Below are 27,412 nucleotides of genomic sequence, written 5' to 3' on the forward strand. Positions count from 1 at the left end.
GACCACCACCACCACCACCACCACCACCCACCTCTCTCCCCCTCCCCTCCGGAAATGACTAAAGACCACATTGAAGTTAATGTTTTGCAATGGCAGAGCCAAGGTTGTGTTCACACCCCCTCTCCCCTTTGGACATTTCTGGATCCGCCTATGATGAACATTAGGGAAGAGAAGTCAAAGATCTTATGAAAAACATGGTTTATTGTTCCGTCACGTCATTCAGTAATGCCCGTCTGACGAGCAGATCGTGAATCTACATCTTTCTGAAACAATCACGTCTGCCTCGTCTCCAATAAAACACGTGAACATTGAACAAGGTATACAACAAGCAATGCGTGCATAGTGATGATTGGGCCACTGCAGGGTACATCTAGTAAACAAACACTGGACACTTGACATGGCCTGGCTTATTCCAAGACATTACGTGTAGAGTTGATCCATCACTGAAGGGACCTTATAATAATTACGCTTTTAAAAGCTGGTTCCCGGCTCCCTTTGAGCGTCGTCAAATTGCGAATGTTGCGATATGAGAGACAGGTCCCACCTAATATGTACCACCCCTTGGCTGACGTCACATGCATTATTTCGATGAAGCAACAAAATTCGACAAATTACGTCATAGGGTAGTGTGACTTTGAGGTGCTATGCGTATTTGCACAGTGTGCGCACCGGTTTTACTTTGATACCTCTATATACACAAAAATGTTGAAGTATATTTTTAATAAAGCAATTGCAAGTGATTGGTTAACACAACATATTTTGTGTTTATGTTTCCATTAAACAAAAAAAAACATGAGCCACGTCCACTAGCGAACAAACTGGACGTGTTCCACATTCCTGGTTTCAAGTACGTGACATGCATAGCCTCAAATACAAATAGATGAATGAAAACTTCAACAGACTTTTTATTAATGTCACACGCATAATCATTCTATGTTTAACACATAATTCACATACAACAAGTGTATTTTTCACAACTAAACGCATTTGCCCGATTACAGTGTCAGTCGTCTGCTTCAGCTTAGCAATGGCCGATGCAAATATTATCTACGGCGATTTTCATTTTGGATACATTGAGACTGTTTTGACACGAATTCCGGTGTCTTAAATGATATTCTGTGTTTGGCAAATATGGATATTTTTCTGGACGAAGAGTTTGATCTGGAGACAATGGCCGTCATCCAGAGGTATGAAGTCGAACATGAACCACCAAAACTACAACCCCTACCCGAAAAAACGATTCAGAAAACTCACTGAAACTGATCTAAAGGACTAGGGCGCTGACGTCATTCCACAGCAACAAAAAAAATACATCCGGACCAAATGGAGTGTTAAAATGTACCAATGTACAGCCTGGTCAGTTTTTAACATTTTCTAGTGCCTATCATAAAGTGAAAAGTCAACATGCAATATATATCAAAATGATTTCTGGAAAAGTAGTTTATCATCTTCACCGTGTCTGCTTGGCCCAACTGTCATTCCAGAACATTCAAGGAAATGGTCTGTGGTCCAAGGGAGATAACTCCATGCATTATTTTTGGGGTGCTTTTTTTCATCAGCTGATCAATGACCTAGTTCATATGTACATCGGGTTAGACTGATGTACCGTGTGCATAGTTTTGTTTACTGAAGAAATAAAACAAATAAATAGTTTTAGTAAAGCATAATTTAGTAAATTTACACACTTAAATATAATTTGTATTAATTCCAGACTGCAACTATGATCGCATCAGCATGAAAGCCATTATGCCTGAAAATCTAGGCACGAAATTATGGCAATTTTAAGCCTGAAGCCCAACCAAAGAACATTTCTCAAAGATGTGGAAAAAAACACCTCCCAACCAAGCTATCGAGTACCACACACATTCTCTTTAACTTGTAAGATCGGCAAAAAACGTCATTTGCAGACACTGACAATGTAAGAGACAAACAGTTTACACCAGCCAATGCCCATTTCCATGGGAAACTGAAATCCATTGCAGAAAATGGTCTTTCGAGACCAACAAAACATACAGATATAATTCTACCGGCAGATTTACAACACATTTCGCATTCCGTCATTCCGACCACAAATCCGTTATTCTCTGTTACCCAGTATGGTACCAACAGGCCATCCACTTCATCACTCGGAGCATATATTTTCACAAACAACTAAACACGAATTCCTTTCAGAATCAGATTACTCGGATTTACAAAATCTGCACACATTTTTTTTAGGTTTAAACCACCATAAACCCCAAAACATTGAAGTCAGGGGCGGTTTCACAAAGTGGCGATAACGCTGTATTCATAGGCAGAGGGGGCGCATCTACACCCCCCACCCCCCACAGCTGTTGAACATCTGTCAGTTATCATTGTAGCTGCAATCATCTTTGTGCTACTTACAAGAAATGCTGCTTAAAGGTATCAAATACCAATATCAAATACTGCAAGTCAACTACTCCAAGTTCAATGTACCATACAGTTAGTACACTGAGCCAGATCATTATCTTAGATAGCTCCTACAACCACTATAGGGTCTGAGGAGGTAAATCATATTGACCTCTGTACATGTACATAGAGACATAACAATCTTAAACTCATCCTTTGAGGAGTCTTTGGGTTTTTATCGGTTAAATTTACATAATTTTGGTCCAAACATTCAAATTAAAAGTAAAACAATTAAGATTCACTCACTCACTCACTCAAAGCCACACATTGGTCAGCCACTTGCTCACATACTAGGAAAGAAATCATGGGGTCAGCCACTCAAGGAGTCAGTCACTCAAGGGGTCAGCCACTCTGACCAGGTCCAGTCGTCGGCACAGTAAAGCCTCCACATGTAGAAGCCGCTGACGGCAGCCACCTGGAACATGCGGCCCAGGAGGATCTGTGTGGGCCAGATGCTGTGTTGCCCAACAAGCCAGGACAAGCCAGACAGGAAGCCACCGCTGCACTCTGACAGGAAGATGGTCGTCAGCTGGGTGAACATGTAGATGACAGACAGCCGGAGGATGAGGGGGGATTTCCATGGCGACATGGACATGATGGACTCGTCAGCATCAATGTCGTCCAGTAGGGTGACGTTGTTCTGAAACAATGAGTCACATGACACATCCTGGACACACCCTCTGTCACATGCCTAGAGTGAGTGAGTGAGTAGGTTTTTATGAAACTTTAGCATTATTCGAACAATATCGCGATTGAGACACCAAAAATGTGCTTCACACATTGTACACCCATGTGAAACTGAGTGAACTCTTTAACCACTTCAGGGGTGGAAATAACTTTAAAATTGCCAGTGGCACATGTAAAATCACTTGCCCTGATAATTTTTCCACTATACCGGCCGTTTTCTTGTTGATTTTTTAAATAATCAACATAATTAACATTGGAATATCAACTGGACACCGGTACAGTGTGATATACACATTTGCTTGCCCGACAGATAAAAACACTGGACTCGGGCCTCGGGCAATGGGTTATTTCCACCCCTGCACTTGGATATGCCATCGCCCATAACATAGTTAGAATTAATAGTTTATATACCATATAGTTTATACCTTATATGTTGAAGGAAGTATTGTGATAGTGACTTCAGTTTATTGACTGACTGACTGACTGACTGACTGAGTTTGGTTTTATGCCGCTTTTAGCAATATTCAAGCAACATCAGCGGGGAACACCAGAAATGGGCTTCACACATTGTACCCATGTGGGGATTCGAACCCGGGTCTTCGGAGTGACAAGCCAACGCTTTAACCACTAGGCTACCCCACTGCCCCTCAGTTTATTGACAATGACTTTAACATATCAGTGCTTTGAAGTAGTGACTTCCCTTCATCAATAGTGACTTCTGTATCAAGTGAGGATGGTTTTCCTGCTCTTGTAGCAATATTCCAGCAATATTCTAGCAATACAACAATATCACAGCAATATTCCAGCAATATTCTAGCAATATCCCAACAATATTCCAGCAATATCCCAACTTCAGCAATATCCCAACATCAATATTCCAGCAATATGACTTCCAGATATATTTTATCAGATATATTAGAATAGTCCAGGATGTCCAGTATTCCAGCTCCTATATTCCAGTCCAGCAATATCCCAGCAATATCCCAGCAATATTCCAGCAATATCCCGGCAGGGGACACCAGAAATGAGCTTCACATTGTACCCACGTGGGGAATCGAAACCGGGTCTTCACATAACAAGCAAAAGCCTAAACCACTAGGCTACCCCACTGCCCTTTATTATCGATAGTGACTTCATTTTATTGATAGTGACTCTATCATATCAACCATGACTTCAATTCATCAACAGTCACTTCAGGGTATCAATAGTGACTTCAGTGTTCCATTTTAGCTCAAGAAAGATGGTAAAGAATACCTCGTCTCCCTGTGTGAAATTCTTGGTAACCTTGTCGACGATGAACAGGATGCAGTAAAGGCGGATGATGACAGAGAGGAGGAAGAATGGTGACAGGAATTTCTTGAAGAATAACACAGCCTTCATTGCAGTATCTACAGATTATACAAGTGAGTGAGTGAGTGAATGGGTAGCAGGGCTGCTTTACATCATCTGTACATCATCTGTGTTTAATATTCATATATTAACAGAATTAAAACATGAAACAACACTGTGTGTGAAATACACATATGTCAGAAAGTGCACGTGAAATCTCCAAATCATCATCATCATAAAACAATAAAATAATTTAGTCCGCCAAAACGTACCTGCCCTCATGTTGAGAATGGAGATGAAGATGTCAGCCAGAGACTTGCTGTAGTATCTAGAACATGAGATGTTTCAAGATCATCACGCACCTTATCAACAATCAATTTAAAATAAACAAGTCCCATTCATCATTAAACTGCAGTCATTACCAGACACTATGATAAAACTGCAATAAAGAAAATACTCCCAATATTCAGAAGCAATTGCTATCCAATCCGGTAATCAGTACTGCCACAAATTTTTAATTTCTGTTGCTGAACAACATCTGACCTGTTCCATGAAGGTGGTGGTTGCAGCGGTGCTCGGATGTGTGACGTCTCCTCCAGCATGGCGTATAACACCACAACCGGACAATCCGTACACAGACTGCAGAAGGCAGCATCAGCTGATTATACCTGGGTAGTACAATCCATGGCAACAGATGGGACAAACAGTTAGATAGGGATGGCAACAGATAGGACAATCCATGGCAACAGATAGGACAATCCATGGCAACAATCCATGGCAACAGATAGGACAATCCATGGCAACAGATCCATGGACAGATAGGACAATCCATGGCAACAGATAGGACAATCCATGGCAACAGATAGGACAATCCATGGCAACAGATAGGACAATCCATGGCAACAGATAGGACAATCCATGGCAACAGATAGGACAATCCATGGCAACAGATAGGACAATCCATGGCAACAGATAGGACAATCCATGGCAACAGATAGGACAGTCCATGGCAACAGATAGATAGGACAATCCATGGCAACAGATAGGACAGTCCATGGCAACAGATATGGCAACAGATAGGAAATCCATGGCAACAGATAGGACAATCCATGGCAACAGATAGGACAATCCATGGCAACAGATAGGACAATCCATGGCAACAGATAGGACAATCCATGGCAACAGATAGGACAATCCATGGCAACAGATAGGACAATCCATGGCAACAGATAGGACAATCCATGGCAACAGATAGGACAATCCATGGCAACAGATGGGACAATCCATGGCAACAGATAGGACAATCCATGGCAACAGACAATCCATGGCAGATAGGACAATCCATGGGATAGGATCCATGGCACCAGATAGGACAATCCATGGGCAGATAGGACAATCCATGGCAACAGATAGGACAATCCATGGCAACAGATAGGACAATCCATGGCAACAGATAGATAGGACAATCCATGGCAGCAGATAGGACAATCCACAATAGCAACAGATAGGACAATCCATGGCAACAGATGGGACCAGATAGGACAATCCATGGCAACAGATAGACAATCCATGGCAACAGATAGGACAATCCATGGCAACAGATATGGCAACAGACAATCCATGGCAACAGATAGGACAATCCATAGCAACAGATAGGACAATCCATGGCAACAGATAGGACCAATCCATGGCAACAGGTAGGACAATCCATGGCAACAGATAAGACCAATCCATGGCAACAGATAGGACCAATCCATGGCAACAGATAAGCCACATCCATAAGCACATCCATGGAACAGACCAATCCACCTGCCCCACCCATCCACCTACCCCACACACTTTCCTGGTCATCCACATCATGTCATGCGCAGCCACCCCCACCCATCCTTTCCTACCCTACCCACCTGGGACGGACATCCAAACTTTCTGTGCGGAAAGCAGCCCCAATACCCCTTCCTACCCCACCCACCTTCCTGGGACATCCACATCATGTTGTGCACAGCCACCAACAGCAGAAGTACCACAAACACCAACCTGAAACACAGACACAACACCAAGTCTACACAGGGCGTGACTGCACACATCCTGCACACATCATAGACCATCATGATAGGAAACTGCTGGTGAAGACACCCCTAAGTCATACAACCACATCAAGTGAGCCAGTGAGTGTCTTACACTGTCTTATGCTGCTTTTAACAATATTCCTTCAATATCATTTTACCCATGAGGGGAATCGAACCCGGGACTTTTTCGCGATGATGAGAGAATGCTTTAACCACTAGGCTACCCCACTGCCCCCATGAGCGAGTGAGATGGGATTAACACCACTTGGAGCACTATTCAGTCAAATCTGGGATGCCACAAACAGGTTAAGGGAGACAACTCTGCAAAGCAAACTTCAGCCCATGAGGAGCTGGGTCAGCAGAGCCCTACATCAGCTTCTTCACTGGGTTATTTATTCGCATATTTATTGAACCTCAGAAAAAAACTGGTACTTTTAAATATATTTATACTTCATAAGTCAAATAAATCAAACAAAACTCTAGAGTGAGTGAGTTAGTTTAGTTTGATGCCACTTTTAGCAATATTACAGCAGGGGACACCAGAACTGTGCTTCACACTTTGTACCCATGTGGGGAATCAAACCATGATCTTCGGAGTGACGAGCAAAAGCTTTGACCACGAGGCTACTCCACCGCCCCAAAACTCTGGATATCTTGTCAGCACTATAATTTATTGTACTTTGAACAGGGTTTTCAAATAAATATAATGCTGTGGAATATATGTCACTTACCACAGCTGTACAGAGGATCCTTCACTGTAGATATTCCACAGCAGGCTCACAGCAACAGCATAGCACAGCATGGAGATGCCTATGACAAGACACTGGAATCACAAACAACAGCATCACAAGGAAGGATAGCAATATATGGATGAACAACTTCTGTATTACAGTGAGAGTGACGTTTCTGTGTAGGTTCCAACAACACCATTACTTAGCAAGTGATAAACAGAATAAAGATCGAGAGGCATATATATACAAGTGTGGGTAAGTGTTTTTAAAATCATTAACAATTTTTCCCATTGCCAATATGTCCAATTATCAACTTTTCAGCCAGCTCTACAGCACTACATTAACCGGCCTCATAACACAGCCTTGATCATCCAGAGTAAAACATCTCAAATCTTCTTTGGTTTGGTTGGTTGGCTGTCGTTTAAAGCTGCTCTCAGAAATGTTCCAGGTTTGTTACATAAGCCTGGACCAGACAATCTAGTGATTGTCATCATGAGCCAGTGACTGACTATCCAGTCCACTAGTCGCCACTTATGACAAGCATGGGTTGCAGAAGATCACTTCTAAACAAGATGTTCACTGGACAGAATGCAACAAAGCTAGTCAACAACTGGTGAGTGACATTCATGCTTCTTTCAAACCTGAAAGAACAGGGTTATTGTAACAGGTTGTTGTAATTTGTTGAAAAAGCCTCCTGCAAAGTTACTTAGGTCAAAACAGATTCATCTTCTGCAACCCATACTTGTCATAACAGGCAACTAATGGCATCAGGTGATCAGGCTTGCTGAATTGCTTGACACATGTCATCACATCCCAACTGCGCTTATGATGTTGATCACTGGATTGTCTGGTCCAGACTCAATTATTTACAGACATTGATGAGTGCAACAAACAAAACAAAACAAAACTGTCTCAAAATGAAGCAATGGTGGTTTTTTTTAGACATAATACCAGGATAATTCAGGATGATCTAACATGTATGAGACCAAGGGTTTTAGCACCACTTTGAACAATATTCCACTTATATCAAGGTGTGTCAGTTGACTGTGGGACAAAAGCCTAATATCTCAGATGGTGACCGTGGTGAAACCAAACAGCACAATATGGTGTTGACAGGCCAGGAAACAATCAGGGTAAACTTTTACTTGTATTCAAAAAGTTTTCTGTTATGGGACATAACTCATTGTAACAAATTCCTTAGAAGACAGAGCCATTTGTATTCCCTCAGAACAAGAGAGAATATAACCACAATCTGATTGAAATCCCAGCTGGAATGAGTGAGTGAGTTTAGTTTTACATCGCATTTAGCAATATTCCAGCCATATCACTTCAGGGGACACCAGAAATGTGCTCCACACATTGTACCCATGTGGGAAATCAAACCCCGGTCTTCGGCGTGATGAACAAATGCTTTAACCATTAGGCTACCCCACCGCCCCTCTGCTAGAATCAAACAATATTAGGTTACAACTTCCCTTCAGCCGATGGTTACCTTCCACCTGAACCCTTCTTCTTCTCCCTCGTCTTCTATCTTCTCTGCAACCCTCTGGCTGCATCGCATCACAAAGTTTTGTACTAACACCACCTCAGCTAGTAGCAACAGAGGTTCTGTTGCCCATATCAACTTGTCATACAGCCACACGATTGGCCACGGAGTGAGATTGATGGGAAGGAATGCCAGCAGCACCAGGAGGCCCAACTGGAGGTATGGGACGACAGAAAACTGTAACAAACCAGACAACAAACGTTGACAATGACTTATTGATTCAATGAGTTAGTGTGTAGGTAAATCAAAAGGGGAGTAAGTGAGTTCAGTTTTAAGCCACTTTTCATGTACAAGTACATTTAATTCTCAGCTCCTTTGGGAGTGTACACTGACTGACTGAGTTTGGTTTTTTACCGCTTTTAGCAATATTCCAGCAATATGAGCGGGGAAACCAGAAATGGGCTTCACACATTGTACCCATGTGGGGATTCGAACCGGGTCTTCTGCAGTGACGACCAGCGCTTTAACCATTAGGCTACATTGTACCTTGGGAGTGTACAAGCCAAGCAGCCTTATCAGAGTGAGTGAGTGTCTTTTACTTTCCATTGCATTGTTCCAAAATATCACAACAGGGCTACCAGAGATGGGCCACACACATTGTACCTAGGTGTTGAATCAAACCTGCATGGGTCTTCGGCATGACGAGCGAACACTTTAACAACTAGGCTATCCCACCACCAGATTAATCAAAAGGCTGATTGATCCATTCATTCAGGAGACTGAAGGAATTTCTTAAACAATATCACACGGATCAGGACACACACACACACAAACACACACACACACACACCTTGAACATGACTTAAGACCACATTGAAGATTTTTTTGCGTTGGCACAATGGCAGAGCCAATGGGGGGGTTCAGGCGGTTCGAACACCCTAAACTACACCCACATACACACCCCTTCAAAATTCCTGGATCCGCCCATGAATATTAATAGATAAACTGCCCTGTTCAAAACCTCAAGGCTAACCCACTGCCCATAACGTGAATATAGGCCATAGACTTATCCTGTCTCTTTAGGTAGTAAGGGATTTGTTCAAAATATGCCTCTGTTCACCCATCCATGAATGGTAGCCAGTAGAATGAGTTGGTAATGTGAATATGACTCTTCTAGTTCTATCTTCTGATAAGGCATGGGTTAGAATTGATCTTCAGCAACCTCATGCTTGAGGCGACTAACAGCATCGGGTGGTCATGGTGGTAGACTTGCTTGACTCTTGTCATCTGTGTAGATTGATGCTCATGATGTCAGTCACCGGGTTGTCTGATCCAGACTCCATTGTTTACAGACCGCTGCCATACAGCTGTAATACTGTTGCGTTTAACGTTAAAAAATAAACAAAATTACATTTGCAAACTTTCTTACCAGTGATCTTGGTATGTACTCGACAATTACACTGTGGATGTACAGAAGAAGTGAAAATCGAAGGATGACGTCAATACCAGTGAACGCTCCATATAAGGGTACTGTCACAAGGCACAGGTAAGACAGGAATTCTATAATGCATAGACAGGGCCAGTATCGACAGGGCCATAAACACATGCTGGTTTGTTTACATCTAAATTAAATATGGCGCTCTCCGTTTATTTCCGGGTTTTCTATAAACTGGTTTCGTAGGTAGTAGGCGCATGTCAGCGCGCAGTGTAATAGCTAAAACGGAACGTGACCAAACTTGATCACGTCTCAAAATCAATCAAAACGGACTACTTTTTTTATTTCACGAAAGTTTACCACTACCAGCGTATCGTTGGGTGGAAGATTTTGTTATTATCAAAGTGACGGTGGCCTTTTAACTGGCAATTCTAGCAAACTGATTCATGTGTTTCTTGCTCTACTAGATCAAATATGAGGATGTATAAGTTAACATTTACTGAAAAGGTTCTTGAGAGGCATATAGAAATTGGTATTCAAGTATAAGACAAAATATTATATATATACGGTCTCTATACAGTCTCAAGAATACAAACGCGGCACGTTTGCCAATGATGTCATAAAGATTATTTTGTGCATCTTTGTTTGATCAACCTCAACTGGTATGTGTTTGATCATAATAAACTGACAGGCAAAGGAAAGTATACGCCGCAACATTACTAGCGTTATCCAAACAATGTTAGGTTGAAAAACCACACCAAAACACTGCAAACTTAAAGGTCCAAACACACAACTATGATATAGCCCCTATAGGCAACAGGACAGTACTTAGGGCAAAGCATCAAAGAGGCCATAGACACCATAATCAATATGTCGACACTCAATATAAAAGGGCAACAATTAGATGCTGTCTTGATTTCTACTGCCCGGCAGCTCAGTAGAAATTAGTATCAGACTTGACTAGTCACCGTTTAGAACCCTTGGCATCAGTTATCATACATTTAATGTGACGCTGCAGTCACAGCTGTCCTTGATAGCATATCATATTGGATGACCCAGATGAATACCAGACAGACTGGGCTTCTGATAACCTAAACGAGAACATAATGATATTCTGATGTCATTCATAACGTCATTTATGCAGTTAGAATACAAACAATCGCTTCAACGTATACATACACCTATTAAATAACACCCTTATATATGTTGACCTCTCACAGAACTCTTTTCAACTTGCGTATGATGATACATCTGAGAATTGTTTAAAAATGTACTTGGTGGAATATGTCTCCAAAACACACCCTATGGAGCATGCATAGAATGTTCACGAGTGCAGTCTGTGTCAGTATCACATGTCGGTATTTCGTCTGCACTGGATACAATGTTCAATGATTTTTTCTGCCTCTACGGTATGCAGACGATCAGTGGATGGCCGGAGATTATTGGTATGCGTAACTCCGGTACGTCCTTTGAAACAGTTGGTCGAGAAATGAATGTCTACTATACAGTTGCCAGTCGTTTGGTCATAAAATACGGGGAAAACAATGAGGTGAAGGATCCGACACGTCCTGGACCACCCAGGGTGACGCCAGGTCGTGAAGACAAGGCACCATTGAGGTTCATCTCGACGACAACCATTGTACACTAAACGCCAAAACATACGCTACCCTCCCACCTTTATGAATTAATTAAAAACTATTAAAGATGGAAATACGAAAAGAAATTCTCAAATGCATACATATTTAGGTGAAATGCATCTTTTTCAGAAGAGTTAAATTGTCCTATTTTCGACCATACCGAAAAAAACATATAACAGTGATGTAGATGTCCAAATGAAAGGTTGAAATAAAATTTTGCTTTGAGACAAAGATAAACCATTTAAAGTCACCATTTTTCAACTATCAAAACAAGAGACAACAGTTGTAGAGTGTGTAACATTGTAAAAGAATCATTCCTGTGATTCAGTGTTTTAAAACATTTTCTGCTGATTTGCATTAGTGAAAACAAGTACAACGTGTCTTTGATATTGTCAAAAAGTGTTTTGGAACACCTAAAATTATCTTTGTTAACATGTTTACTTGCAAAGTAAAAATTTTTCATTTTCTGTTTACACATAGCAATATCAATCGCCAAAACGTTGCAATATTCAAGCAGTATTTGCATCAATTTCAGGTGTAGAATGATTGTATAGTTCCATCCTCACTTGAGCAGATTTTAAGAAATTCAGTAAGGAAGGGGGGTAACGTTTCTTTTGGCGTTTAGTGTATAGATTCAGAATGCTTAGCATTTGGATATTGCATCTGAGGGATAAGTATATGTATTTGGTAAATGTCTGTGTTCAATTTTATTCATACGTATCCAGATGTGGTCCACCTTGACAAGAGCTTGGCAATTGACAGCTGTTTGTTTACATAGCAACGGTGCTATCTTCTTACAACTGCTTTTGTGTAGTTTGCTGCAAACAAAGCTTTGGTCCCTTTTTTTGGACACCCTCAAAAACATTTTTCACCATTCTTGATTTTTCTTGGGTTTTGTGTACATAATAAATAGAGACTTGTGAACAATCTTCTGCAATAATTAACTTGTTATCACAAATGCCTAGGAAATGAAACCTTGGGTCTCGTGGTATACATGTTCATCCATCCTGTAAACTCCCATACATCCAGCTATTGACACATGCAGACATAATATAATTGGGTCCTAGTCAAATTGGCCACAAAACATCAAAGTCAAAATGGCCACAAAAAAGTCAAAATGGCCACAAACCCTAGTCAAAATGGCCACATCAAAAAGTCAAAATGGCCACACATTATTTTTTATATTTTTTAATACTCATAACATTTTCCCATGTTGCATCATTTGATTTCAAAACCCCAGACCTCGCATGAAGATGACCTGAAAAGTATAAGAACAATTGCAATAAACACAGAGATTAACAATTAATTGACCAATTGCGGCTTAATTAGTTAACGAGGTACTTCTGGATTTACATCTTAATTATGGTTACACAATGTATGTAATCACATGTTGATTAGTAATTAACGAGCCAATTAAAGAATAAGTGGTCATTTTTTTAATACCTGTGCATCTTACCTTCATCTTCACTTGTGCCTCCTGAAGTTTACCAGGCTCTATGGGATTGGAGTGTGGCGAAGAGCCCTCAGTAAAGGTGCCCTGGTCACTTATTGACATGAATGTTATCAAAACACTATAGCTACCCAATGATCATAGGGTTTTGAAATTTACATCTAAAAGTATTGATTAAGAAAACATTGCGAGAGTAACTAAACAGCTCAAAGTATTACATAAGAAAACATCTCAAAGTACAGGCCAAAAAAAACCATCTCAAAATATTAAATAAGTAACAATCTCAAAGTTAAGAAAGCATTTCAAGAACAATACTCATTAATATGCAAAAAACATAATGTATGGCCATTTTGACTTTTTCTACGGCCATTTTGACTTTTTGGTATGGCCATTTTGACTAGGGGTTGTGGCCATTTTGACTTTTGTGTGTGGCCATTTTGACTTTTTTTGTGTGGCCATTTTGACCTGTTCCATTATAATTTACTTCTCATGGCTGTAAATAACACTAAACATTAATAGTGGAACGTACATACGAAGATGACAGCAGCATTCACATACAACTGAGAAAAGGCAAATTGACATATACAATAACATATTTATCTGCATAATAAATGCTTTCTTCTTTGATATATTTCAAAATAGGTCTTGGATATTTAAACATAGTTTTATTAAATAAACAGTGAGTATAAGGGTCTTACTTTGGGAACAGCCCAAATAACAACAAAGCCTTATAAGACACATTACTAATAAACTTTTAATTCTGAAATACCAAATATAAAATGTTATTTTCCTGCTTCTCTTCACTGACCTGAGCACTTCGACTTATCCGTTTTGATCCAAGGTTGCTTGACCACTTTGGTCTTCGCTGTTTTGGAATAATGAGATTACCATAGACGGGTCCCAGTAATAATGTCTTGAGATTGCTCTGTACAATATCACATTGTTAATAAGCTTAACACAATTAATATTAATTAATTAATCATTTATTGTTGTAATAAATTTGTTGTGTCATGATAATAGGTATGTTTTCATGCTTATCCGTAATGCATCATTCAAGATGTCAGCGCCCATATGCACAGATTGCGCATAGCAGCGTCACTCAATATTGTTTCACTGATAAGCCAATACACCATTTTCCATCGCCAGCGAACATGTGTGACGTTGGGAACGTTGACGTGAAAAGTACAAGTGAGGTTGTCATGACTCACAGTGAATTATCAGAGTCAAAATTGAAGACGGAACCAGAAATACTTGTAGAAACAGAATTTCCCGGAACTAAAAGTGGTTTTAAAAACGCACTGTCGGTGTACATAAACAAACCTCATGTTGTCAACAGGAGATTATGTGGTGCAAAGATTGTATTTTTACGTTGGTATCCAGTTTGTAAGGAACACGAAGTCAGTTCTTTGTTGGAACACTTTACCAAAGCAGACGACATTTGTGATGAAGGGGAGGCAACCCATGCCATCACTCCCGCAGACGAAGATGTAGATCTAGATTCCTATGACGAAGGAGTGGTGATCATTGTGAGGGATCTCATTCCCAGACAGATTGATAAATACCCAACTCTGCGAGAACTTGTTCATTATGGTAATGACGTTATTTGTTTTTAATTAGGTGAAATCATGTAAATTTGACAGTTTTATCAAGCTTATCAAGTTTGTACAAGTCACAGTTTGTCAACAAGCAAACTGTGACTTGTAATAACTTGTTTGAGGAAAAAAGGCTACGTTTTGTTGTGTTTCGTGTTTATCATTGTGTGTTTGTAATTGTTTTTGTTTGCCTTCAGATTGCTCAAGTGATTCCATACTGTTCATTCCTGTTTGTCATGTGAAGTCGTCCCCTCCTCACGAGCAGGACGTGAATGAGGATACATACAAGTTTACTTACAAAAGTGGAGACACAACAAGGTGGGGTGTTTACGTAGCAACACAACAAATTTGTGAACTTACATAGAAATAGGGGATACAAATGGCACAGCTGTGCTGAAGGAGCCGTTGTCAGCACCACAGATTATGTACCCCAATGTGTTAGATGAAATGTTTTCATAAGCATAATTTGACGAAATATGATAATTCATGGGGATTCCCGTGATTTTGAATAAAGCATGTCCGAAATTCAGTTCATTGGGTAGCTGAAGCTAATTTGAATCCAGTGATAAAATGGCATTGGCTGGACAACTGTAAGTTGAAGTCTTGTCAGATTCACTCTGCAAGGTGAGACCCATTTTGCTCCCATACAGATCTTGATTAATGATCAGATATTCTTGAACTGGGTGCTGCCATTTGTTTGAAGCAAATGCTAGCAATGTTAGAAGTAGATTCGCTTGACTCATGATTGCCACTGGTTCCACTACTGTTGAGCCACGAAATTACTACCTGGTTTGGCAAGGTTGGAGACTTGACATTAACAGTCTCTGAACTCCCTTGCTTGAGGAAGAGTGAGAGAGTGAGTGAGTGAGTGAGTGAGTTTAGTTTTACGCAGCTTTAGCAATATTCCAGTATTATCATTGTGTGGGACACCAGAGATGGGCTTCACACGCTTTACCATGTGGGGAATTGAACCCGGGTCTTCGGCATGATGGATGAATTCTTTAACCACAAGGCTACCCCACAGCCCTACATCAGGAAGAAGAATCAAGACTGATATTATAGTGTTTCCATCTTCAGGGTGCAGCTGTCTGTCAGGTCTAACAAAGACTCAGGTCATGTGACCTGGAGGTGGCTGAGCGATGTCCTGCTGCAGAAGATTGTGAGATGGGGCCAGGAGGAGACGCTACGAACAGCGACGTCATCTCTGAGACTGGTGCCTGTTGACGAATACAACAGACTGTACAATGATCTCAAGGTCAAATATGGCCATCCATTTGTTGAGGTGAGTAGGTTTAAATGGGAAGATGAATTATGCTAACAGTTTTTGTTATGTATGTTTCCATTGTGACTAAATTATACATGTTAGAAGAGACATTCAATAAATATATTTTTCATTTTTTGACAGAAGTGGCCAGAGAAGACAGATCCAAAGAAATTTGTGTATGAAGATGTTGCCATAGCAACCTACCTTCTAGTAATGTACACTTTTGAATTATTTCTTTTTCATAAAAGACTTTCAGTGTTTGACTCTTTATGCTTTATGAATATGTCAAAATATTTTTCTGAATATGCTTTTTCACAACTATTGTACCTGTGGAGATCCAGGTTGGAATTGGTCTTCAGCAACCCATGCTTGGAAAAGCAGTGACTAACAGGATCGGGTGACTCGGTTGACACATGTCATCGTATCCCAACTGTGTAGATCTATGCTCATGAAGTTGATCACTGGATTGTCTGGTCAAGACATTATAATTTACAGACAGCAGCTGGAATATTGCTGAGTGCAGCGTTAAACAATAAACAAACAAAAAAAGCGTTTAGCAGGTCAGAACAGTGACTGAAAGGATCAGGTTGTCACACTCAATGACTTCGTTGGTTGCATTCCATTGTATCAACTGCATCGGTCGATGATCATGACATCAGTCACTGGGTTGTCTGGTTCAGACTTGAATATTTTCAGATCACCCGCATATAGCCAGAGTATTACTGTGTGTGACATTAATCAAATAATTTTAGAAAGGAGCCGAGGCTTGTGCAGGAGCTAGACCATGATTTTAGTTTTAAATAACATGCAGACATGAAAGACACAAGAATATATTAGTTGATGTTGTTTGAAAGGAAGGGTTAAGAAATGGGAAGATGTGGATGTGGGAATGGCATTGACAACTCCAGATAAGTGGCAAATCTATAACTTATGTCATGGGTTAACACTTTCTCAGTAAAGTACAGATTCTAGTAACTTTGTTAAGTTGAGTCCCATACAGGAGTCAAACTCTTCTCTCCTAGAGTGAGTCAGCCAAAGTCAGCGATCTAACCCATAGAGTGGAATTCAGACTGGTATTGTGCAGAAACCACGCGAATGAGTCGGTTAGATCGCTGACTTTCCATGCTGGTGATTAGTTCCTGACTCTGAAAGTGTGGGTTTGGATCCCAGATGGGACTCAACCAAACGAAAGTACTAGAATCTGTACTTTACTGAGAAAGTGTAATCCCATGTATAACATATGTTACATTTGACCACTTTCTAAATTACACTGTGCATTCATAGCTGCTCACTCTAATCAGTGTTGAGCTGCATGTGTAGAAACACATATGAAAAATAGTTCACCAATGCTGAGTGTATAATGTATCTGTCTTGTTACATCAGCTGATATGGAAGGCAGACCGAGAGAAGCAAGGCGTGACACAGCGGCAATCCTTCGTTGATCTGGGGTGTGGCAACGGTCTCCTGGTACATATACTGGCAGCTGAAGGGGTGAGGCTAACACCAGCAGGAGCATACAGAAATGTATCTAGCTCCGAGGCTGATAATACATCCCAAGTCTGAAGTGAATGTCTGTAAAACTGACGTATTGGAATTGGTCCCAGTTCTTGTTATAGTTTTAACAAGTGTTATAGCTTTATAGAGGTGACTTGTATTTCACAGGCATCAGATGAAAAGCAGCAAGTGTGGCTTTAAGGCTAAGTTGAATGCAATGTTAAATACTTCTGAATTTTAGGTAATAGGAACTTTACAAGTTCCTAATTTTGAAAAACAAATTTCCAGTTTGACAGAAATAAGCACTTACTTTAAAATAGTAGACATTTCCCTTGGTACCTCCATTGGTGCATACATTTGATGAGAACTGGGCCCAAGTTCCAACTGTACAACCCATACATTCAACAGAGATGGTCACTGCACACTGCATCTGCTATTTTGATATGCCTCATGACAGCTTATTTTGTTTTGAATGATAGGTAAATACGAGAAGAAGGTGCTAACAGAATTATTAATCAGTGAAACCCATTAAAACGATTTAAGTATGTCACCATGCGTACTGATTGGTGACATAAAGATCGCAACTCTGGTGGTCAGACTTGATGACTTGGTTGCTTACTGGAACACATTTAAGCGATTTAAGTAGGATTTCTGTTAGTAGATGCTAGGTATACAGTTGTACAGTGATCTATTGACGATGTTGCAGCACCGAGGCCTTGGATTAGACATCCGGAGGAGAGGTATCTGGGATATGTACGGATCTGAAACAATTCTCAAGGTAATCTCTGAGAAAACGTTTATATTGTAGTGTTGAGTGGAGACAGTTAGTAATAATGTATGGACTGAGTTAGCAGTAATGTTGTGTAGAGTTAGTTGGTAGTAATGTGTGTAGAGTGAGTTAGCAGTAATGTTGTGTGAAGTGAGTTAGCAGTAATGTTGTGTGAAGTGAGTAAGCAGTAATGTTGTGTGAAGTGAGTTAGCAGTAATGTTGTGTGAAGTGAGTTAGCAGTAATGTTGTGTGAGGTGAGTTAGCAGTAATGCTGTGTGTGTAGCAGTAATGTTGTGAGAGTGAGTTAGCAGTAATGTTGTGTGAAGTGAGTTAGCAGTAATGTTGTGTGAAGTGAGTTAGCAGTAATGTTGTGTAGAGTGAGTTAGCAGTAATGTTGTGTGAAGTGAGTTAGCAGTAATGTTGTGTGAAGTGAGTTAGCAGTAATGTTGTGTGAAGTGAGTTAGCAGTAATGTTGTGTAGAGTGAGTTAGCAGTAATGTTGTGTAGAGTGAGTTAGCAGTAATGTTGTGTAGAGTGAGTTAGCAGTAATGTTGTGTAGAGTGAGTGAGTAGTAATGTTGTGTAGAGTTAGTTAACAGTAATGTGTGAAGTGAGTTAGCAGTAATGTGTGAAGTGAGTTAGCAGTAATGTTGTGTAGAGTGAGTTAGCAGTAATGTTGTGTAGAGTGAGTTAGCAGTAATGTTGTGTAGAGTGAGTTAGCAGTAATGTTGTGTGAAGTGAGTTAGCAGTAATGTTGTGTGAAGTGAGTTAGCAGTAATGTTGTGTGAAGTGAGTTAGCAGTAATGCAATGTGTGAAGTGAGTTAGCATGTTGTGTAATGTTGTGTAGAGTGAGTTAGCAGTAATGTGTGTGTGAGTGATCCAGTGAGTTAGCAGTAATGTTGTGTATTGGCTGCCATGGATACCACTAATGGCAGCAAGGTATATACAGTACAACCAGAAATTATTGAGAATATAAAGATTGTAATTTTTTATATTTTTCACTCATTACTCACGTATTAAATGTGAATATTAGCAGAACATAACTCCAGTTACAAAGACAATTGAACAGTTAGTATTTTGTCAAGTCACCATGGGCAGCAATGCAGCTTTCAATGTAGCGGGCATACTACTGATCAAAGAAGTTAAGAAAGTCAAAATAGTCCATGCTGTCCCAATATCCGGACCACCTCTTCTTTCATTTCAGCAATATTTGTCAGATTTTTCTTATTGACACTTTCCTTCATAAGTCCCCAATCATTTTCTACTGGGTTTAGGACAGGGCTATAGCTTGGCCAATCTAATAATGTCATATTTTGGAGTCCGAAACCAGGCCTGTAGATACTTTGAACAATGTTTTGGGTCATTGTCCTGCTGGAAAATATTTTTTTCCCATAGAACACGTATGAAAAGAAAATAACAACCAGTAGACTGTCAGAATGTTTTGGACTACTTACATGTCACATTTATGCATATACGTTGCTTGAAACAACGAAAGTTTCCTTCGTGTCAGTGAACATGCCATTTTGAAAAAGTCGCTTCCCGATAGTGATGTCATACGTATGTCAACATTGTTACACATGTTTGGTATTTTCATTGACGTGAGGTTATGAATGAAAATACACACAATCAATCTGTCCTGTTGTTTACATTTTCTGTTCTTATGCTTCTTTTGTATTTTCACAAACTTTTTCACTTGATTATTTTCACTATTAATATCTTTTGATTTGGGACTAGACAGGAGACCAGTCTAAAATCAAGTGGCACCAATAACGTCATAATCAAAGGGTGGTAACTCTGGCCTGTTTAGCTCGGCAAACAAAGGCTTCACAATGGCATAACATTTCAGCACTTATTTTGAGGGTTATACTTTCATTGTAACAAAAATGAGTGTATATTTTAAAACATTGATATTAACTAATTAAAAAATTCACTGTGATTCATATAAGAATAAATTTGATTTATTTGTGTACACCTCCCCTTTAACCCTACTCAGCAATATTCCAGCTATATTGCGGCCATCTGTAAATAATCGAGTCCAGACCAGACAATTCAGTGATCAACAGCATGAACATGAATCTACGCAAATGGAATACGATGACATGTGTCAACCAAGTCAGTGAGCCTGACTACCCGATCCTGTTAGTCGCCTCTTATGACAAGCATGGGTTACTGAAGATCAGTTCTAACCCGGATCTTCATGGGTGCTGAAATGTGATTTGGGTGGTCAGTCTCTGTGACTTGGTTGATTTCATGTGAAGGTGTTTGTAAGGTGTGCACTGATGCTAACACTACCTGCCACTGGATTATCAGGTCCACATGCAATTGTTTACAATCTGCCATCATATTGCAAGAATATTGTTGAGTGCTGATTTAAGCAACAAAATTCCATAAAACTGCATCTCTACAGTAAATTATTTTCTTCATTAAAGTACCTTTCTATGATTTTTTCCATGTCTTTATTCCAGGAACAGACAGTTATTCCATCAGCAGACAGCTTGTTTCCAACATACGATTGGTTGATTGGTAACCATAGTGATGAGTTGACGCCATGGATACCACTAATGGCTGCAAGGTATATACAGTACAACCAGAAATTATTGAGAATATAAAGATTGTAATTTTTTTATATATTTTTCACTCATTTCTCACGTATTAAATGTGAATATTAGCAGAATATAACTCCAGATTCAAAGACAGGTGAACAGTTAGTATTTTGTCAAGTCACCACGGGCAGCAATGCAGGCTACAATGTGGCGGGGTATACTACTGATCAAAGAAGTTAAAAAGTCGTGGTCCATGCTGTCCCAATATCGGACCACCTCTTCTTTCATTTCAGCAATATTTGTCAGATTTTTCTTATTGACACTTTCCTTCATAAGTCCCCAAACATTTTCTACTGGGTTTAGGACAGGGCTATAGCTTGGCCAATTTAATAATGTCATATTTTGGGTCCGAAACCAGGCCTGTGAATGCTTTGAACGATGTTTTGGGTCGTTGTCCTGCTGGAAAATAATTTTTTTTTCCATAGAACACGTGAGCAGATGGAAGTAAATATCCCTCGAGAATATCTGTGTACGGCTCACTGTTCATATTCCCTTCAAATACACAGAGGGGCGTTGCCCCTAACACAGATATGCCACCCACACTTTAAATTTCGGACTGTACTTTGGGCGCTGATACAAAGGTTTTTCAGTTTGTTTGGTCCAGAATTTCAGTATATTAGGAAACAGCCACACAGAACTTTCATCTGAGAAAATCACATTGTCCCAGTTAAAATTTCTATGCTGTAAGCACCAGTTCAACCTTCGCTCCTTTGGTTCAGGTTTCATGATTGGTGATGGAATTCCTCGACTTTTCTGCCAACCCATTGTATGCAGCTCAGCTCTAATTGTCTCCTTACAGACAGCCACAGTTCCTCTATCAATCATATCCAGCCTTAAGTTTTCTAAACTCCTTCGTTTGTTTTTAGAAACAAGAACACCAAGCCGCCTCCTGTCACCGACAGTCAAATTTCTGGGCCTACCTGCGTCTCCCTGGTGCTCAATGCCATATCCATTTGCAATATTTTTCAAAACACGATAAACAGTGGACAAAGGAATGCCTGTTCTACTTGAAATCATTTTAGCTGATCTGATGTCCTTGTTATAATACTCTAAAATCAACTTCCTCTTCTCTAAATCATCCATACTGAGGATCACTGAAAATGGCGTCTGCTGTCAAGTAAATAAATGGGGATAACTCTTCACAAACTAATGAAAAAGGCTTAAAAGAGTTGTCGTTCTTGAATGACACCAAGCACTTGATAGCTGGTCAAGGTTGTTTATACTAGAAATCCAATTAAACATATTCCTAAAATGCTCAATAATTTCTGGTCATACTATAAGTGAACTATGTGTGTCTCTGTCATGCATTTGTTTCAAGCCTGATTCAGATGGCACAATATAGAAAACAGCCATCCAATGAAATTACCCAGTTCTGTCTTAAATACAACAAACAGTGATATTCAACCCGCGAAGATCCGGGTAAGAATGGTCTTCAGCATGTCTTGGTTGACACATATCATTGTATCCCAATGCGTAGACCACTGGGTTGTCTGGTTCAAACTTGATTATTTACAGACAGCAGCCATATATAGAGGATATTATATGAGTGCCCATGTCATACCATGTTTACGACACGAGTGCTTAAATGTTGGTATTTCCCGAGCGAGACCGAGGGCACGAATATAATATTCTGTTTATTACCGAAGTCATCAAGTTGAGGAAAATTAACCCAAATCTACTTTCAAACACAGGCTGGCTACCTGCCGTCGCTTCATGTAGAACGCAACGTCACAGAAGAAACGTGACGTCATAGCCTTGTTCATGACGTCATGTTACCATGACAAAGTGATATTTTGCCCTAGGGCATCGTATGAAAAATATGAACCCACGATAGGTTCGCCCTCGTAGGTAATAAAGCTGGAATATTGCTGAAAGCTTCGTTAAACAGTAAACCAAACAAACAGTGATATCACCGGTACTTGACACTAGTGCTCATGCTGGTTAACTATGATGATTGCAAGTGTGTGTCATTGCATTCTGATGTTATGTGACATCTGTCATGGGTTTGTTTGGTCTGGATTTGGTTTTAATTAGGGCACTATGACATATAAAAGTCAAATATTGCCAATTGTCATAAGAAACAAACAAGATCTTACCTTATCTTTGGTTTATAAAGATTTTTCCTTAGTTGCTCTTATTCTTCATGCCTCTGTTCAGCAGCTGATATTTTCTTCTCCCTGAATTGAACAGGTCCTTGACAATACCGCTGCTGTTAACTTCTCCATGGTTTGAACAGATCCTGCTAAGCTGCTTCTAACTTGCCCTCCCTGTATTTAACTAATCCTCCAAAAGCTGCCGTTACTTTCTCCTCCCAGTGTTCAACAGATCCTCCTGAAGTTGCTGTTACCTTGTCCTCAGTGTTTTAAACAGATCCTCCTAAATTGCTGTGACTTTGTACTCCCTGTTGTAAACGCATCCTCCTAAAGCTAAAGTTTAATAGATCATCCTGAAGCTGCTGTCACCTTGTCCTCTTAAAGCTAAAGCTGCTGTTACCTTGTCCTCCCTGTCTTCAACAGATCCTCCTACAGCTGCAGTTATTTTGTCCTCCCCTGCTGTCTTCATGACTTTGACAAGAAGTTCAGTGAGAGAGAAAAGGGTACCTCTCCGTAGCGGACTTACCTAAACTTTGTGAAGGAGGTGGGGGAGGTATGCGGCTTCAAGGTGGAGGAGGACACTCTCAGGATACCCTCAACAAAGCGAGTAAGTGTTGATCAGTAGTGAATTGTGTGTAGCCTGACGGGGCGCCTGGGAGCATCATCTCATTTCTGCTATGATTGGGTGGGCTCTTTGTTCCCTGACCAATAAGAGTTTTGCATGGTAAAGAGAAATGGGCCCTGTGTTAGACATCTCTCCTTCCATCCACACTTTCTTTGTGCAACATTGTTCACCCATCAGTCATTCACTGCTTTTCGCTTTTTAGAATATTTTAATTTTGATTTTTTTTTGGTGGGGGGGTTGTTGCCATGGCACCTAATTGGATATTTATGGTCGAATATTACTTTGTGAAAGTATACAAATAGTACATTTTGCTAATGAGGAAGTTTCTTAAATTGTTACTTTTGTGGTATGTGTGTCCTTGGCAAATGAGGACAGGGACAGTTTTTTGTTGCATAGCTGTTAATTCAGTGGGTTTTTAAGCTTGTATACCCAGGTAATTGCTGAACTGGTCCCATTCAGGGTTTGACAAATATCAGGATCTTCCTTGCCATGTTAAAAATTGCATATTTGATAAAAAGTAAGAAACAATAATATGCAGACTGAAATCTGGACTATGCCAGTGTTTTCCAGTGCTGGAAATAGAACAGCCTTCATGGCAAGCTCTCCTTGGCAGAGATATCAGTATAAAGATGCAATAATTTCCAGATGAGTTGCCTTGTATTTGCTACAACCAGGGTAACAGGCATTTTGAATATTCAACCTGAATTTATCACTTCAAGCTAATGTTATGGTTGATTTTTCAGGTGTGTTTTATTGGGCGAGGGAGAACGTACTCTGAGAAAGAAGAGTCTCTCCAAGACACCACACGGACACTCTTCGTTCAGAGTCGATGTGTACAAGAGAAACCTGAATCCAACTCTCCATGTTGTAAGAAGCCACGATTGAATATCTCAGAATCTGGGAAGGGATGGTCTGCCAAGTTTGAGCCTCGGCAGAGTGAGGAGCCAGTTCGAAATTGTCAGAAAGTTGCCACAGCAACCAAACAGGCCATTGTGAAGACTGTTTTTGAGAAGATTCTTGTGGCACCGGATGGGGAGGTTGTCTCCCTTGATGATGGAAAACACTGGAGAAAAGGAGGTAGGATTGCTATCAGAATTACAACCATAATAGTTTTGCAATGTCTTTATGTGACAGAAATTGTAGTGTCAAGTCAGAATAGGACATGTGCAAGGTCGATAGATTATATACTTGTCATGAGATTGAGTTAACTGGAGATCCTTCACATCATCAAATTCACTCCAGGAAAGAACTTGTACCTTGTAAACATTGTAACCAATGCTCGTCTTTGATTCAGCTGAATGGATGAGGTGGGGCAACTAGGCAAATTTGGTTAATTCAATGACTTTGTTCCCAGATGGTGTGTTACATACTTACAGACCAAGAAAATTAACAAATGAATCGATAAAATGAAGAGTTTTTTCCAGGGCACTTTCTGTATATATTAAATTTTGTAAGAGGAACTACACTTATAATAAACTAATTAGTAGCCCCCCTTGAGTTGACTATAACACTGTGTTTAAGAATTCTGTGATGTCGGTAAAATATGACCTACTGATGATAAACATAATTCACTCACTCACTCTCCCTGCCAGGTAGCCTGCCGTAGTGCGAGGTGGCACAGCTGTTTGACCAGGACATCCTGCAGCAGTTGAAGGCAGAGAGCGGAGGCATGCAGACACTGCTCAGGAACCACAACAGTGTATTTCAAGGTAAACTATGTTTAGTCTGAATTGGATTGGGTAATGCTTTGTAAATGTAAATGTCCCTTAGCCAATTCAGAATAGAAACAGGTACCCTGGTGTTGATGTTGTCTGTGGAATCCAGCATATCCTGATTCCTTCTAGAAGCTGTAACTGTATCAGAGATTAACTTTTAAATTTATTTGACATTCTGTTTTGTCATACATGCAAAATTTGAGTTTTTTTAAAGCTATTCATATTTCTTTCCAGGGTGGTTGGGAAGCCTAATGGATAAAGCATTTGCTTGTCACTCTGGAATCATGGGTTTGACTCCCCACATGGCTTCAATGTGTGAAGCCAATTTCTGGTGTCCCCCACCCTCATATTGCTGAAATATTGCTGAAAGCGGCACAAAACTGAACTCACTCATTCTGTCCAAGGTATTTTAATAATTAAGGCCTTTTACACATCCATTTTCATAAGGCTATTCAAGCCTTTATTAACCCTTTTTGTGGTCAAACAGATGGACTTCTATATGTGCATTACTGTTTTGAAATTCTCAATTCTCCTGTTGCATCTGCAGTGTCTGGAGGGCGAGTGCGTCTCCGCGACTTCTCACAAGCCGACCCTTGGAGTCAGTCCCGCAAAGCCAAGAACAAGAAGATGTTGGCTGCAGACCATCACAAGACATCACTGTGCTGGTTCCATGCCAACCACCCAGATGGCTGCCCACGCTCAGCTGACAAGTGTGACTTTGCACACGGACAACAGGAGTTACGAGGAAAGCCTCCACTTGGAAAATAATGCGCGCCTTGTTAACATATGTGTGCCAACCTGTGTCTTTCATAAAGGGTGCTTTGAGGTGCAAGAACAGTGTGAAGAGCTGTGTCCACCAGAATACTTGGTAAAACTGAAGGGCTCATTTGTCCCATTTATGATCATGGACTGTCGGGGCCGTGTGGGGTAGCCTAGTGGTTAAAGCGTTCACTTGTCTGGGCGAAAACCCTGGTTCCATGCCCCACATGGATACAATGTGTGAAACCCATTTGTGGTGTCCCCAGCCATAACATTGCTAAAAGCAGCGTACGCTCGCACTCACGCACACACACTCAGAGAGTTTTATAAGAGCATTATTGTTAACAGCAGCGTTCATACCAAGATTGTCATGGAGGACAAATTGTACCACAATTATTTGTGCTGGAGCATTTGATCGAATAATTGGTCAATTGATCGATCTTGCTTGCATCAGTAATGATTTATGGGCTCAAGAGACTTATCAATTTTCATAAAAAATGAACCATCAAATTACACTTTAGCAAGTATGTCTCTTTTTTGTTGTGTTTGTTAAATCAAGACAAACAACTGATGCAGTATCCTGACTCGTAAACCTGCAGTGTAAACAACATACCCATGTGTCAGAGATGCCAACCCTGAATCAAATGAAAGCTGGGTCATACCATGCTAAAAGCAATTCCCGAGCCCTGAAGGTGCGAGTTGGGGGTGAGCGTGAAAGAGGGCTCAGGCTCCTTTTGACAGTGGGGGTCTGGGGGGCCTCCCCTATGAAAATCTTTTGATTTAGCCTGGAAATATGCAATTTCTGGGCATACTTAACTTGATAATACTTAACTCAAATGAACATATTTAAATGGCTATTTACTAAAATTCTTCCAAACATTATAAATTTGTAAACATATTTGTATTTTCTAAAAATTCGGATTTTTTATAAACAAATCGGAGAGTGGATTTTGTATTTGAAAATCGGAGTAACTCCTCCAAAATCGGAGCAGTCTGCATGTGTGTGTGTTAACAGGAAGTATCCTTGATCATCTTGATCGTGGTATTAATCGGTGCCTGTTTCGTTTCATAATGTCCTGTTATTGCCTACAAATGGTGGGGTTTACGATAACAATTGATTACTGAGCTATTATCAATCTGCATATTGTGAGCAATAACCAGCATTTATTATTATGCATTTCTCAGCATATGACAGGATGTGTAATGAAGTCAGTTCTTTCCATTTAAAGTTTGGAGGAATATTGATCA

General features: G+C 40.2%; 2 protein-coding genes across 2 annotated transcripts; one reads left to right on the forward strand and one right to left on the reverse strand.

Moving 5' to 3' along the window:
- Window positions 1-181: 181 nt before the first annotated feature.
- LOC124278973 lies at window positions 182-10,380 on the reverse strand. The gene is made up of 8 exons (XM_046714763.1): window positions 10,159-10,380; window positions 8,736-8,966; window positions 7,244-7,335; window positions 6,416-6,480; window positions 4,990-5,104; window positions 4,719-4,774; window positions 4,372-4,505; window positions 182-3,070 (listed from the first exon to the last, which is right to left on the reverse strand). Exons 1-8 carry the CDS (start codon window positions 10,333-10,335, stop codon window positions 2,765-2,767), a joined length of 1,176 nt encoding a protein of 391 aa, XP_046570719.1. The 5' UTR covers window positions 10,336-10,380; the 3' UTR covers window positions 182-2,764.
- A 3,867-nt stretch (window positions 10,381-14,247) lies between these two features.
- On the forward strand, window positions 14,248-26,691 carry LOC124278994 (probable tRNA (uracil-O(2)-)-methyltransferase). The gene is given in 11 exon segments (XM_046714790.1): window positions 14,248-14,841; window positions 15,041-15,161; window positions 15,921-16,125; window positions 16,249-16,317; window positions 17,491-17,598; window positions 18,308-18,379; window positions 20,835-20,941; window positions 23,489-23,672; window positions 24,434-24,767; window positions 25,283-25,399; window positions 25,953-26,691. Coding segments are annotated over 11 exon segments (2,118 nt in total). The 5' UTR covers window positions 14,248-14,261; the 3' UTR covers window positions 26,174-26,691.
- Window positions 26,692-27,412: the final 721 nt, after the last annotated feature.

This window comes from Haliotis rubra, unplaced genomic scaffold (assembly GCF_003918875.1).
Source record: "Haliotis rubra isolate DU_JTF1 unplaced genomic scaffold, ASM391887v1 Scf244, whole genome shotgun sequence".
Classification (NCBI taxonomy): domain Eukaryota; kingdom Metazoa; phylum Mollusca; class Gastropoda; order Lepetellida; family Haliotidae; genus Haliotis; species Haliotis rubra.